The following is a 14,429-nucleotide window of genomic DNA, read 5'->3' as shown; positions in this document are numbered from 1 at the left end:
TTTTGCTCCCTTGTAGATCAAAACTCTGTCAAATTTAACCTGGAATACATTTAATGACTTGGACTTTGGTGTTCTCCAGTTTTGCCCGATGTTCCCTGTTTGAAACCCTCCAATCAAAATTTCATGCTCCCACAGATTAGTAACTTAGAAAAGTCTGACTGCAGCCTCCAGCCATGCTGAGCACACTGTTCTCTTCCATGTATTCATCATTCACCTGAGTGAGATTGCCTTTGCCTGATTGGCTACATTTGGATAAATAAGAAAGCATTCATACCCAAAGGATTGTCTTCCCATTCCCATGCCATTTCTTTTGCTATCTTCCATCAGTCTATCCTTGACCATCTCTCTTCTTCCTGTTGCATGCTGCTCTTGCCACCGTTACGTGCAAATGTGATATTAGTTTCCACATAAACCCTGATTAAACTTGATAAAATAATGAAAGAACTGTGGATGCTGTAAATCAGAAACAAAAATAGAAAATGCTGGAAAAGCTCAGCTGTGTTGGCAGCATCTGTAGAGCGCAATCAGAGTTAATGTTTCAGGTCCAGTGACCCTTCCTCAGAACTGACGGTAACTAGGAAGAAGTTGATTTTTATACAAAACGATAGGGTAAAGGAAGAGGGTAAGGAGTAAATGATAGGTGGAGTAGCGCCCAAAGAGAGAGAAGAAACTTTGGACAGACAAAGGAGTAGATAACTCGAAGACACCTCCTCCTACTGCCCCCTTGATCACAGCCTCACCTCCTATCACCAAACCATCATCTCCCAGACCCTACACAACCTCATCACCTCAGGGGATCTCCCACCCACAGCTTCCAACCTCATAGTTCAAGAATCCCGCACCTCCCAGTTCTACTTCCTACCCAAGATCACAAGCCTGACTACCTTGGCTGACCCATCGTCACAGCCTGCTCCTACCCCACCAATCTCATCTCCACATACCTCGATACTGTCCTATCCCCTCGGTCCAGGAACTCCCCACATACATTCTGGACATCACCCACGCCCTCCACTTACATCAAGATTTTCATTTCCCTAGCCCCCAACGCTTCATCTTCACCGTGGATATCCAGTCCCTCTATGCCTCCATCCGCCATGACGAGGGCCTCCAAGCCCTTCGTTTCTTCCTGTCCCTTTGTCCCCACCAGTAACCTTCCACTGACACTGTCATTCGTTTGGCTGAACTGTTCCTCACCCTCAATAATTTCTCCTTTGAATCCTCCCACTTCCCTCCAGATGAAAGGGGTAACCATGGGCACATGCATTGCCCCAGCTATACCTGTCTCTTTGTTGGTAACATGGAACAGTCTATCTTCCACAGTTACTCCGCACCATTTCCCACCTTTTCCTCCGCTACATTGATGACTGTATCAGCATGCTCCCACAAGGAGGTTGAACAGTTCAGTGAGGGGCGGCATGGTGGCTCAGTGGTTAGCACTGCTGCCTCACAGCACCAGGGTCCCAGTTCAATTCTAGCCTCAGGTGACTGTCTGTATGGAGTTTGCATATTCTCCCTGTGTCTACGTGGGTTTCCTCTGGTGCTCCGGTTTCCTCCCACAGTCCAAAGGTCACGTGACTTGGCCATATTAAATTGCTCGTGTTAGGTGCATTATTCAGAGCAAAATGGGTCTGGGTGGGTTACTCTTCGGAAGGTCGGTGTGGACATATTGGGCCGAAGGGCCTGTTTCCACACTGTAGGGAATCTAATCTAATCTAATCTAACTTCACCAACACATTTCACCCCGACCGTGAGTTCTCTTGGACCTCTCTGTCTCCATCAACGGTGACTGACTCAACACTGACATCTTCTACAAACCCACGACTCCCACAGTTACCTGGACTGCCCCTCCTCCCACTCTGCCTCCTGTAAAAACGCTATCCCTAACTTTCTCCACCTCTGTTCCCAGGAGGACCAGTTCCACCACAGAATAAATCAGGTTGCCTCCTTCTTTAAAGACCGCAATTTCCCCTCCCACGTGGTTGCTGATGCCCTCCAGCGCAACTCATCCACTTGCCGCACGTCCGCTTTTGAACCCCATTCCTCCAACCGCAACAAGGACAGAATCCCCCGGTCCTCACCTTCCATCCCACCAACCTCCATATGCATCGCATAATCCTCTGCCATTTCCGCCACTTACAAATAGATCCCACCACCAGAGATATATTTCCCTCCCCACCCCTATCTGCTTTCCGTAAAGACAATTCCCTCTGTGACTTCCCTTGTCAGGTTCATGCCCCTTCCAGCACCTTCCCTTTCCACTGCAGGAATCGCAAAACCTTCGCCCACACCTTCCCTCTTACCTCTGTCCAAAGCCCCAAAGGAGCCTTCCACATCTATCAGAGTTTAACCTGAATTTCTATACATGTCATTTACTGTATCTGTTGTTCCCATTGCAGTCTCCTTGACATTGTGGAGACATTATGCCTATTCGCAGAGTGCTTCAGAGAACATCTCCGGGACATCCGCGCCAACCAACCCCAACACCACGTGGCTGAATACTTTAACTCCCCCTCCCATTCTGCCAAGGACATGCAGATCCTGATCCTCCTCCATCACCAATCCCTTACCACCTGATGCCTGGAGGAAGAAAGTCTCATCTTCTGCCTCAGGACCCTCCAACTATACTGCATCATTGCAAGATTTCACTAGTTTCCTCATTTCCCCTCTCCTCCCCTTATCACAGTTATAACCTTCCAACTCAGCACCGCCCTAATGATCTGTCCTATCTGTCCATCTTTCTTCCCACTTATCCACTCCACCCTCCTCTCTGACATATCATCTTTACCCTCACCTCCATCCACCTATCGCATTCTCAGCTACCTTCCCCCCCCCAGCCACAACCCCCCGCTTCCATTTAGCTCTCCACCCCCTCGGCTCACAGCATCATTCCTGATGAAGGGCTTTTGTTCGAAATGTTGATTTTCCTGCTTCTCGGATGCTGTCTGATCTGCTGTGCTTTTCCAGCACCACACTCTCGACTATAATCTCCAGCATCTGCAGTCCTCACTTTCGCCGAGTAGATAATGGTCAGCCTGGGAGAATGAATAGCTGCTAACAATTTGGGACAAAGGGCTTCAAGCCCTAAAATTTTTGAACTCAATATTGAGTACAGAAGGCTGTGGAGTTCCGAAGTGGAGAATGAGGTGCTGTTCTTCCCACTTGCACTGAGCTGTAGCAAGCCTGAGACAGATGTTGGCCAGAGAACCAGTGGTGTATTGAAGTGGCAGGCAAGTGAAAGCTCACGTTCTTTTTTGCAGACAGAATGTAGGTGTTCTGTGAAGTGGTCACCCAGTCTACTTGATCATACTTGATTCTATCTCACCACACCTGTCTTTGCTCTTCCACTACCTGTTTTCAGACACTTTTTGCCTGGTAATATTTGGTGAGCTCAGAAGCTGGTGCACCATTAGCAGAAAATCTTACCTGTTGTGTTTTAAATTGTTTCCAGTTCCTAAATGTCACAGCCTTTCTCTCATATGTCTTTGCCTGCGCATGTTTACTGCTTGTACCTGTTCTGTAATGTACAATCTGAGACAACTATACAAACTAATGTCTGAAATGCTGACGTTGATCAGCATCACAAATGAGGCATTGTTCCAAAAGGCAGTTATGGTGCAGACCTGAGAGCATGATGGCTTTCACAAAGCCCTTAAATAAACCATAAAATGTTTGATTGGCATGTTATGAAATGCTGTTGTGGTTCCCTTGTGAATATTGAAATTATAGCACTTCCCTTGGGGCCAGGGTTGGGGATGTTAGCGTTCACTTATTGAATCATTGATTAATCCAGAGATCTCTGAACACTGGGTTAGGTTTCTTGGTTCATAAATAATGTAATAACTTCATATGGCACTGACAGTTCCCATGAAAACCATCAGAACCAGCTAATGCAATGAAAGATAGAATGAAGTCAATAAGCCTTCTCCAGTAGAAGGTATGTCTAGTCAATTTGTCTAATTTTTGCTTTTTTGATCAAATGTGTATCTTCGTTATTGCAAACCATTGAGATTGAATGTGTACTGCATACATATTTCAAATTGGTTAAAAAATCAAAACAGTCAAAAATCAATGGTGCGTGTATTATTTTGATATGTTCAATAAAATAAATCAGAACTAAGTACTACCATAAAGTGTGCACTGCACTTATTGGGTAAAACAAGCATGCATTATTTGAAATTACTGTTTCAGAAAAAATATCAATGAGTGGGAATCTTGAAACAAGCACTCTGCATGTTTTTAAAAAGTGGCTGAATGCATTTAAGTGGTTTTAGCACCATTTATTTAAGTATTCTCTCTCCATGGAGACTGTTCACCATTTTACTCGTTTAATATTGTAATATTTTCAAAACTTTTAATCCATCTACTGCAGATGCTTTTCTTAGTTTGGTAGGCAGCTCTGTTCCATTTAGTCGTATGCTGAGGAACAGTTGTACAAATTATTTCCCTTGAGTGTATTAAACACTCTAATGTGAGGAATTTTTAAAAAAATAATGTTTGAAAACACTGTTCTTATTGTACTTTTTTTTTGGTTTGTGGCATGCTGTCTACGAAGTGTATTAACCTCAGTATTTAAACTTCAGAGGACTGTAATGTTTGAACTATTGCCCAATTGCATCACTCTTTTCAGACTACTGCCTTTAAGGTATAGGAATTTTTGTTGAGGCCAATAATGCTAATATTGCACTTCATTGCAGGGTTGACTGATGATATTTTCAGTATTGTAGTCTGATGACTACTACACCCAGGAGGTTATTCTCGTAACAGGAGAGCCAATATTGCTTTGTGTTCTTTGTAAAACAAAAAAAATTATCATCCTTTGTATATAACTGAGGGTTACTTTCACCTTCCAGTTAATAAGCAAAACACATTATGGACAATTGCTGACATACTGAAAACAAAAAGAAAACTACTCTGTACGTAAACATCTATGGATAAAATTTATTTTGTCAATGCAGTGCAATGCTGCTATTATCCGAAAGATGTATATGTCATGATGTAAATAGAAAGTCTCCCTTGTTTCTTAAATGTATTTGAGTCCCTAGCATGTGGATCTTTCCCTAGCAGGGTTCACTAAATTTAGTTATACATCTGGATAACTTCGGTTCTGCAAGTGCATTGCAGCTTGTGATACCTGAGAATAGATCTTGAGGGATTCTCCATTACAGTTTATTTGGAAAATAAAATAGAATTGGCAATTTCCTTTTTTTTTTGGAGAGAGGAACACGCCACTGGAGATTATGTATATAAATAAATGATTTGAGGTACTGGTTTATGTGTATGTGTGTTAGAGAGGAAATGGAGGGGGAGTGAAAAACTGGGAATGTGAAAGTGTGCAAGAGACTGGAATACCAGCGAATGTTGAGACAGAGTGCCGCACGAGAAAGCATGAAATGGGGGAGTTTGAGAGAGGAGTGGAGAAAAAATAGAGCAAGAAGAAATATGGACGAAAGTAATTGCAGTTTGAATTAATTGAGGCCAGCTGTTTTATTTTCTCTGTATTTTATGTAAGTGCATACCAGACCACTACTCATTTTATTGGACTGAATTCAGGAAATAATTAGTGAATGTCTGATCACCTACATAGTACCACATTTGATCATAAATGTGGAGCTTGCAGGGGAAAATAGTGGAAACTGATAGTTTATATTTTCATGTCTTATTTAATTCAGATTCTGATTGATCATGGAGATGTTATGAAATTTAATTTGGTTTTCAAACCATATATTTTCAATTCCTTTTGTATTCAAGGTAATTTTTATTGTGAATGGGAAAGAGAGATAATTGGATTGTACTTAGGCTTCTCCTGTCCATAATTACAAGTATTTTAAATTTTTTGTTTGGTTCCCTTTTGAAAAATGCTGCAGTGTCATTCACCCAAGCCTTTATTTATAAAGTCTTAAGTTTTAAAAGACCCACACCAAACTCTCTTTTGGATTTAATCAAAATTAGGGTTTTTATGCAATCAAACCAGAGGAATGATTGTCAAAACATATATGCGTGCATGCACATGGAATAAACAAAAGAAGGAAATGCATGGTGTAAATTCTTCAGCTGAAATTGCAGAATTACTTTTCGAGTTATTGAAAGCACAGAAGGTGACGTTAGTCTGCAAAATTTGTCCACTTTTCAGGCAAATGCAAGTTTTTTTCAAGACCTACAGCTTTTGAAGGAGATTTAAAATGAGGCAAACTTAGCTAAGTCTGGAATCTGGATTGTGACTTCACTAATTAGATTCTTGGACTATGATGTTAACAGTAGACTAGCATTTTACCAGGCTGATGCAAGGATTCAGAAATGTGTAATCAAAGCTTTTCCAAGACCAAGGTAGTTTTGGTCATATAATGGGCTCATTAAGGAATCCACTTCAATTTAACAATTCGTTTCTATCCATTTGGGTAGGGGTGAAGTATTTACTTTGGGAGATAACTGAGGGTACTAGCACGTCCACAGATATAATGAGGTTAAACTTTAATGTTCCTGATCAAAACTGTTCATGGTGTGAAATAGCTGGTGGATCATTAGTGCATTTGCAGCATAATAAGTTCAAATGGCATTTTTTTTCCATTTTCAATTCTTGGTTTGGAGATGCAATGCCCACCATTCTTTTCTGTTGTTTTAACCGTAATGTCCACACAGTGGAGGATAGAAGAGATTCCAGAAGAATGAGGTCTTAGCTTTGTTTTTATGCACAAATCATCTGATTTGTAGCACCATCTTTAATTCAGTAAAGCCCATTTTGGAATGAATCAAGTGCAATCTATTATCTTTCATCTATTGTCAATGTTACATTCTATAAAAACATACTTGTTTCTAAGTAAAATGTTATATCTTATAGTAAAGGATGCATGATATTAATGTCAAGTTATGAATTTTCAAAATTTCAGTCATGAAATTCAACAATGTTGTTCCACTGTCATTCCCAATTGCTATTGCGTTTTCCTGTGTTATGAGCTTTGAAAATCTGGGCACAGCTCTTGAATCTTATTGTAGATTCTTTTTAGGCTGTAGCACCCTAGAACTTCCACAGAAGAGCTGGGCTTGTCTTTGGATAGCTTCTGGATGAAACACTTTGACATGCTTGAAATCAAAATATTTTTTTTTTATTTTATCTTCTCTTTACTATGTGTCAAAATTTGAACTGATTACTTAATAACTATACTTGAATTAAAATTTTAAAGAATAAAAGATTTGACAGTTTCTGTTCACATGTAATACTTAACGTGAAGCCTAGAGAATATTCTGGGTCTTGTCTGTTAAGGGTGGCTGAAGTGCTATTTGTTTATTTTTAGTCTCTGTTGAATGTTCTATATTCTACACTTCCAATGTTGTTCAGTCATTCATTGATATTTCTCCTGTTATGACAGATTAAATGTTTTTGCTTATTGTGACTATAGTGATTTGTATTAGGAAAGCTTGAGTCTGTACAGAATGTTACACAACCTCTGGACATCACTTAATGCTTTACTTCCAATTAAATACTTCTTTGAAGTATAGTTGATGTTATAAATAGGAAATGGAGCAACAATTTTACTAACAGCCCCCTCCCACAAACTGCAATGCAACAGTCAAAAAATAGTCTATTGGTTGAGGTATAAATGTTGGGCAATGATAATTCCCTTGCTCCTCTTTGAAAGGTACCATGCGATTTTTTGCATCCAAACAACAAACATTTATTTGGCTTAAAGTCTCATCTCAAAGACAAAATGCCCAACAGTGCAGCGGTAATGCAGTAGAATGTCCATCTTGATTTTTCTGTACAAGTCCAGTGAGAGAGAGGTGAGGTTGCTGCCAGCTGAATTACAGGTGATGCAAAGAATGGGATTGACTGTTCACTCTGTAGGAACTTTCACCCTATTCTTTTTCTGCTGCTGAAATTCTGGGGTAATCCACAACTTTATTGCTGCCTCCCCATAGCCATGTATGTTTCTCTGCTTTCAATAATGATCTAATTTTCTGTTAAAACGTGTAATGTTCTGTGCCCCAACCAACTAATGATATGTGAAAGAGGAATTAGAATTTAGAATCCCTACAGTATGGAGACAGGCCATTTGGCCCAACAAGTCCACATCGAGTATCCCACCTACACTCTACATTTCTCCTAAATAATGCACCTAGCCTATACATCCATGAACACTATGGTCAATTTAGCATTGGCAATTCACCTAACCAGCGCATCTTCAGACTGTGGAAGAAACCGGAGCACCCGGAGAAAACCCACACAGACATGGGGAGAATGTGCAAACTCCATACAGACAGTCGCCCAGGGTTGGAATTGAACCCGGGTATCTGGCACTATGAGGCAGCAGTACTAACCACTAAGCCTCTGTGCCACCCCAGATAAATTTAATTGAAATATTTCATTGTTAGTATTTTGTCCTTTACCCTTTACAGTATATGCTTATCAGAATAGTAGAAACAGTATAATCAATTTGTGTAATCATGGATTTCCTATTGTATTCATTTCAAAATACAAACTTTTGGTATTATGCACCTGAAGGGGGCATTCATTGTGAATACTTTGTCATTTTTTTTGTGCAATTTTTGGTCTCCAGTTCTTTCAATTTTCTCTTCCAAAATCTTTGCTTTTCATTGGCTGTTTGTTCTTCCTTCGTTATCTTCATTGTTTCTTGGGCTGTCTGCAAATTATTTCCCGTAGCAGTAGAATGGGGTGGACTGAAACCTTTGACCAGTTTGAATGCCAGTAAGAACAGCAGTCTGTATAAACAATACAGCATATTTTTAAAAAAAGGAATAAAATCCTGAACATCTTTAAAGTGATTTTAATCACAGTAATAGACATAAGATCCTGCCAGGATTGTAATTTGAGGATAGGCAAGCTTGACTGAAGCACTTGACCTACAGTTTTTAGTCTTTCAATCAATCTGTCTTTCCTCAAATACAATTCTGACAGCATTTAGAGTGCAGTCTGGTACTTGATCACCATACTGTGATCCTCACTAAAAGATGAGTCTGTGTGGGCATTGTTTGGGGATTTTTTTGCTTGTATTCCTGCTTTGTGCATTATTACTTAATTATTATGTTTCTTTTTTTAAAACTCCTTATATTAATTTTGTTTCAATCTTCTTAATCCTTCTGAAAGAATATTGGGACATAAACTATGGATGGGGTCAACTTGAACTGCAAGTTATTCATCTTGAATTTTGATAATCCAGTAAAAGATCTTGTATTAAATATATGAAGCAGTCATGAGGAAAACATGAAAATCAATTAAGTTTACGAAATGTAAAGATTTTTGGAAGGAGGAATTGAACTGTACAGTGATATTTTAAAATCCGTTTGCTTCATTCTGATTCATTCCAAAGGAATACCATTAATGGTGTTGACATTTAAAGGTCAAATAAAATGGTGGTTTACAAAATTCATTTGATAATAGACACGACCCGATGCCATCCATTGCCTACTTCTAAATAGCCTATTGATGTACTTTGCTTACCATCTGTATCTTTTGTTAACTTGTTGTGATTTGTGTCCTGAACAACAAGTGAAAAGCCACTATGACTAAATGTAATTTCATATGTGAAAAAGCACCACAGAGCCTGGTATCCTGTCACCAAGTCACCCTTCATTTATACATTGCCACTGACCCAGTTTTTTTCAGAGCTAGCTCTGAGTAAACAGAACTTCTGACACTCTTGTTGATATCTGTCAGCCAGGTCTCCCTGACTGGACCAGACTAACAGCCTCAATTTGCGAACTCATTTTATAATGCCTACTTTGCTGACCTCATTACAGTCACTGTAAGAGGAACCTTGTGATCTAAATTAAAGTTTAACTTTTATGATCTCTCTGTTGTGGTAATGCTTTCTCTGTCCCTTAAGTGCATACTTAATTTTCAAGGAGCTATGCTTGACTCCTTTTTGCCTTTTCAAAAGATTTAACCTAATCCCTGAACTGACTGATTACCACAATAAGGGCTATATTAAAGAGCTCCAGCCAAAGCTAAAGCTAGTTTCATCTTCCAGCTTTGTGTAAACCCTCATGAATTTGGTGCCTTCAATCTGAAAGTGAGCTTATCATCACCTCCCCACATATCCTGTTTAACGAATGTTCAGCTGGCTGGAGGTGATTTTGTAGTGGAGTTCCCCAGGGATGGTTTTGGCGGGCCTCTGCTTTGTCTTGCTGTACAGGACACCACTTCAAAATTTGCAGACATTACACAACTTGGAAGCATTGTGAACTCTGAGAAAGACAGTATAGAACTTCAAGAAGATGCTATCAAGTTGGTGTAATGAGTGGACAGGTGGCTGATTTCATTCAGTGTGATGAAATGTCAAGTGATTTGTTTTGTCAGGCAGTACATGGAGACAGTATAAACTAAAGGCTAACAACTGTAGAGGGGATGTAAGAGTAGAGGATCCTGGTGTCTATATGGAAAAAACATTACAAGTGGCAGAACAGATTGACAGCACATTGAAGCAAACAGTATCTTTGCCTTTATTAACAAGGGTTATAGAGTAGAAGCACAAGGAGGTTATGTTGAACTTGTGTAAGATTCCAATTCAGCCTTGGTTGGCATATTGCATTTAATTGTGGGTGCCACACTTTAAAAAGGATGTGAAAGTATTGGAGAGAATGCCGAAGAAATTTTGAAGTGTGGTTCTAGTGTTGAGGAATTCAGTTAGAAAGAAAATTTATGGGAAAAAAAACCTATTTTTTAGAAAAAAGATGGAAGAGAAGATCTGAATAAGATGTTCAAAGTTGTAGGTTCATGAACACATTAAGAACAGGAGGACTCAGATTTAAGATCATTGACAGAAAAAACAAAAACGGTAGGAGAAACCTTTTGCACACAGCAAATAATTAGAGTTTCTTGAATGCTTTGTTGGAAAGTTTGGAGGTAAATTTCATTGAAGCATTTAGGAGGGTGTTAGATGCTTATGTGAAAAGGAGCAATGTGTAGGATCATGGGAAGAATATAAAATGGCACAAGTGGCATGAAGTACTCATTTGGAGACCTGGTGTAGACAGGATAGGTTGAATGGCCTTTTCCTGTTCTATAATAATTTTATAGAACTGACGTTGCAGTGTAAGGATGCTGTTTGTTCACAGTTGAAATATTAAGTTTGAATCCAACTTAGATATATGTGATGAATACTAATCTTTAATTTGACCATTGAGGATCTAAAGTGGAATCAGAGGCAGTTTTAATCCAGATGTTTAAATAGTTGCATAATTTAGCACTAAAGGATTACTTGCTCAGAGGCACAAAGCTGTACAGGAGGAAGTCAATAATACTGAGGTGTGTCTGTGTCTCTGTAGTATTCTCTCCCTTTCTGTGTGTATTTGTCATGCTTTCTCTGTGTCTCTTTCCTCCCCCAACACACACACACACACACACAGCCAGGTATGTGTGCACACGCACACACCCCATCCCATTTGAACCTCAAAGTGGATGTAAAAAGATCTTGAGACGCAATTGATTTCTGGAGTGTTATGGTCAACATTCGTAGTTCGAGCAACCTTCCTTTCCAAAAAAAAATTGTTGTTTGTCAAAGAAAACTGTTTTCTAATTTGATTCCAGTGTTTCCCAGCATTTAAAAGTATTTAATCAGCTGTCAATATTTTTGAAAGCCTGAGATTCTGAAACGTGTTATATAAATGTAACTTTTAATGTTTTAACCTAGCTTGAGATTGACCTGTATATTTTAAATTTATTTGAGTACTAAAGTCATAATTCTTTACACTGGCTTGAACTGTTTACGTAAGCAAAATAAGGGACATTAGAATCCACTCATAATTTTGTTGTTTTAGAGTCACTAAAGAAGTGGATGCTGCTTCCAAAGAAGCTAAAACCTTTTTGAAAAATCAGAATGCAGTACAGGAGAAAAGTTCGCCTGCGGCACCAGCAGCTTCAGAAACTGGAACCCCTACAGGTTCAGGGTAAGTACTGATTCGCATGAGTTGCACAGGATTAGAAATTAGCTTCTGCAGATGCAAGTCAAAGTAGATCTTAAATATGAATATATTCTGCAACATATGCTGGTTGTTCAATTACCCACTTCCGTTTTTACATATTTCGCATAGGGAAACTGGAGACCTAGTAACTTATCCATATTTGTGGCCAAATTCAGCCCAGATTCATCTGAGTTTCACTTACTACTCTATTTCCAAAAACCTTTTAGATTCAGTGCTATGAATGTGCTTTTGTGATGTCAACAGCTGTCTTGAAGTGGGATAGTGTGAGATCTGATCTGGAATTCAAGAATTCTAAGTTGCCTTCAGAGAATAGAGCCAGTGATCAATATTTGGACAAGCATTGTACTCAATCTGGTTCCAGGTCGCTCAGGATTCAACCACTTTTGTTTCTCTGATGTCCACATTGGCATAGCTTCCACGGTTTGTTCCTTTTTGAAACCCATGTTAGGAGAGAAAACAACTTTGGAGTGATGGGTCACATAAGTTATTGGTGAAGTTAAATTGATATCAAGTTCCCTGGAGAATTGATGTCTGTTGTAAATAGTGCTAGTAAGCATCTGAAGGAAGTCCGATTGATAGTTCTTTTCTGACAGAAATGTGGTGCACGATTAGTGCTTGATTTAGTCCAAATGGTGTGGAAGAAAATTAATTCATAATCTAAGTAATTGACAAATCCTCTATTGGATTAAGAGTAACTAATTAGATTCTAGCTGTGTAGATAATTGATCTTGCTTCTATTATAGGAAAGAATTAGAAAGGCCTATCATTATTCCCAGGTCAATAAAGCCACGCACTCTGAATACATTTGACATTGTGCTCAAATCATTAAAATGTATGCAATGTTCTTCTTACTTCACCATTTTCACCAGTACTGGTATTCTTAATATTTTTGATTGTTATTTTTTTCTTTTGTCTAGAAATCCTTATTCTGAAATCTTCACGTTTAGTTCCCTGGATTCTAAAATGCTATTTGAATTCATGAGCCACTAGCTTTAATGAAATGGGAGAGTGAGAAAATAAGTTTAAAACACTCTGTATTGTACTTTAGGACCATAATTTTTGAGATTTGTTCATCAATGTCATCCATATAAAAATGGCCAAGAAAACAAAATTGTGTGCTCAAGGTTTTTTTCAACATGTTCTCATTTTCCATTGAATTTTTGGGTCCTTTTCCTTCAAACATGTACATGTCACTGTGAAACATGCAAGCAACATATTTTTGGAAACTCTGCCAATTCTCAGGGACATTTTTTTATTTTTAGTCACTGATTTCCAAAGATAGAGTTAGTCAATCTGGATCCAGCAAGGCTCCGGGTAATAGGTGACTGTAATCTCATTATAAAGAAAATGCTGTTTCTTTTTGTCTCTTTCATATGTAAGAACAAATTTGCCAGGTGCCGACAGGGCAACAGAGGAGTAATGGTGCAGTATTTCAATCTTCAGATAATACTAAAATCTGGATCCTAATTAAGAATCAGAGCAGCCAGTTTAGATTTTGTAGGTCCTCAAAAATATCAAGTTGTATTAAGCAGCAGCTTAATACAAATGCTAAGAGGTCTCTTGCTTCACTGCTGCTGGTTAGTATTATTTTGAACAAATGCACCAATGCAGGTAGAAAGTTTAAGTTTTGTTAATTAAATAAATCCAAAAAGGAACCTGGTACCAGCAATGTTTCTTCTGTTTGTTCTTTCATGGGACGTGTTACATTTGTTATGCATCTCCAATTGCTTCAAACGCTGATAGTGAGCCACTTTCTTGAATTGTTGCAGTTCCTGGTGTATAGGCTGACTTAATGTACTATTATGAAGCAAGTTCCAGGAACCTAACCCCATGACTGTGAAGAAACGATGATAAAGTTTCAAATCCTTGCTATCAATAATCCAGTTGCCATCAACCGGGAACTATGCTGGCTAAGCTACATAAATACTATGTCCACAAGGGCAAGTCAGAGGCTAGAAATTCTGTGGTGTATAACTCATCTCTTGTCTCCCTATGCTTGTTACCATTTACGAGGCACAAGTTAGAAATGTGATGGAATACTCTCCAATTGCCTGGATGGGTGGTGTTCCCTTTAACTTGCTTTCTGCTAAGTGGGTCTCTGAGTTCCATGCCCAGCAGCGACCTCCAGGATACCGACACTGATCACCATACATGGAATCTTAGCACCACAGAATTTAGGTGGCCTGTTGACAATAACACTCTGTAAGCTTGACACCATCCAAATAGACAATAGGTGCAGGAGTAGGCCATTCAGCCCTTCGAGCCTGCACCGCCATTCAATATAATCATGGCTGATCATTCCTAATCAGTATCCTGTTCCTGCCTTATCTCCATAACCCTTGATTCCACTATCTTTGAGAGCTCTATCCAACTGCTTCTTAAATGAATCCAGAGAGTGGGCCTCCACTGTCCCCTGTGGCAGAGCATTCCACACAGCCACCACTCTCTAGGTGAAGAAGTTTCTCCTGAGCTCTGTCCTAAATGGTCTACCC

The 14,429-nt window shown here is 39.3% G+C and overlaps 1 protein-coding gene across 2 annotated transcripts in view; it reads left to right on the top strand.

Moving 5' to 3' along the window:
* cfdp1 (craniofacial development protein 1) overlaps window positions 1–14,429 on the top strand; it is a 193,272-nt gene that overhangs the window by 33,160 nt on the left and 145,683 nt on the right. For both annotated transcript variants that reach the window (XM_043707045.1, XM_043707044.1), the window contains exon 5: window positions 11,773–11,901. In XM_043707045.1, coding sequence (XP_043562980.1) covers window positions 11,773–11,901 — 129 coding nt within the window. The remainder of the gene's footprint in view (window positions 1–11,772; window positions 11,902–14,429) is intronic.

The sequence above is a fragment of the Chiloscyllium plagiosum genome, chromosome 17 (assembly GCF_004010195.1).
Source record: "Chiloscyllium plagiosum isolate BGI_BamShark_2017 chromosome 17, ASM401019v2, whole genome shotgun sequence".
NCBI classification, from domain to species: Eukaryota; Metazoa; Chordata; class Chondrichthyes; order Orectolobiformes; family Hemiscylliidae; genus Chiloscyllium; species Chiloscyllium plagiosum.
This window is presented reverse-complemented; position numbering and strand designations above follow the sequence as displayed.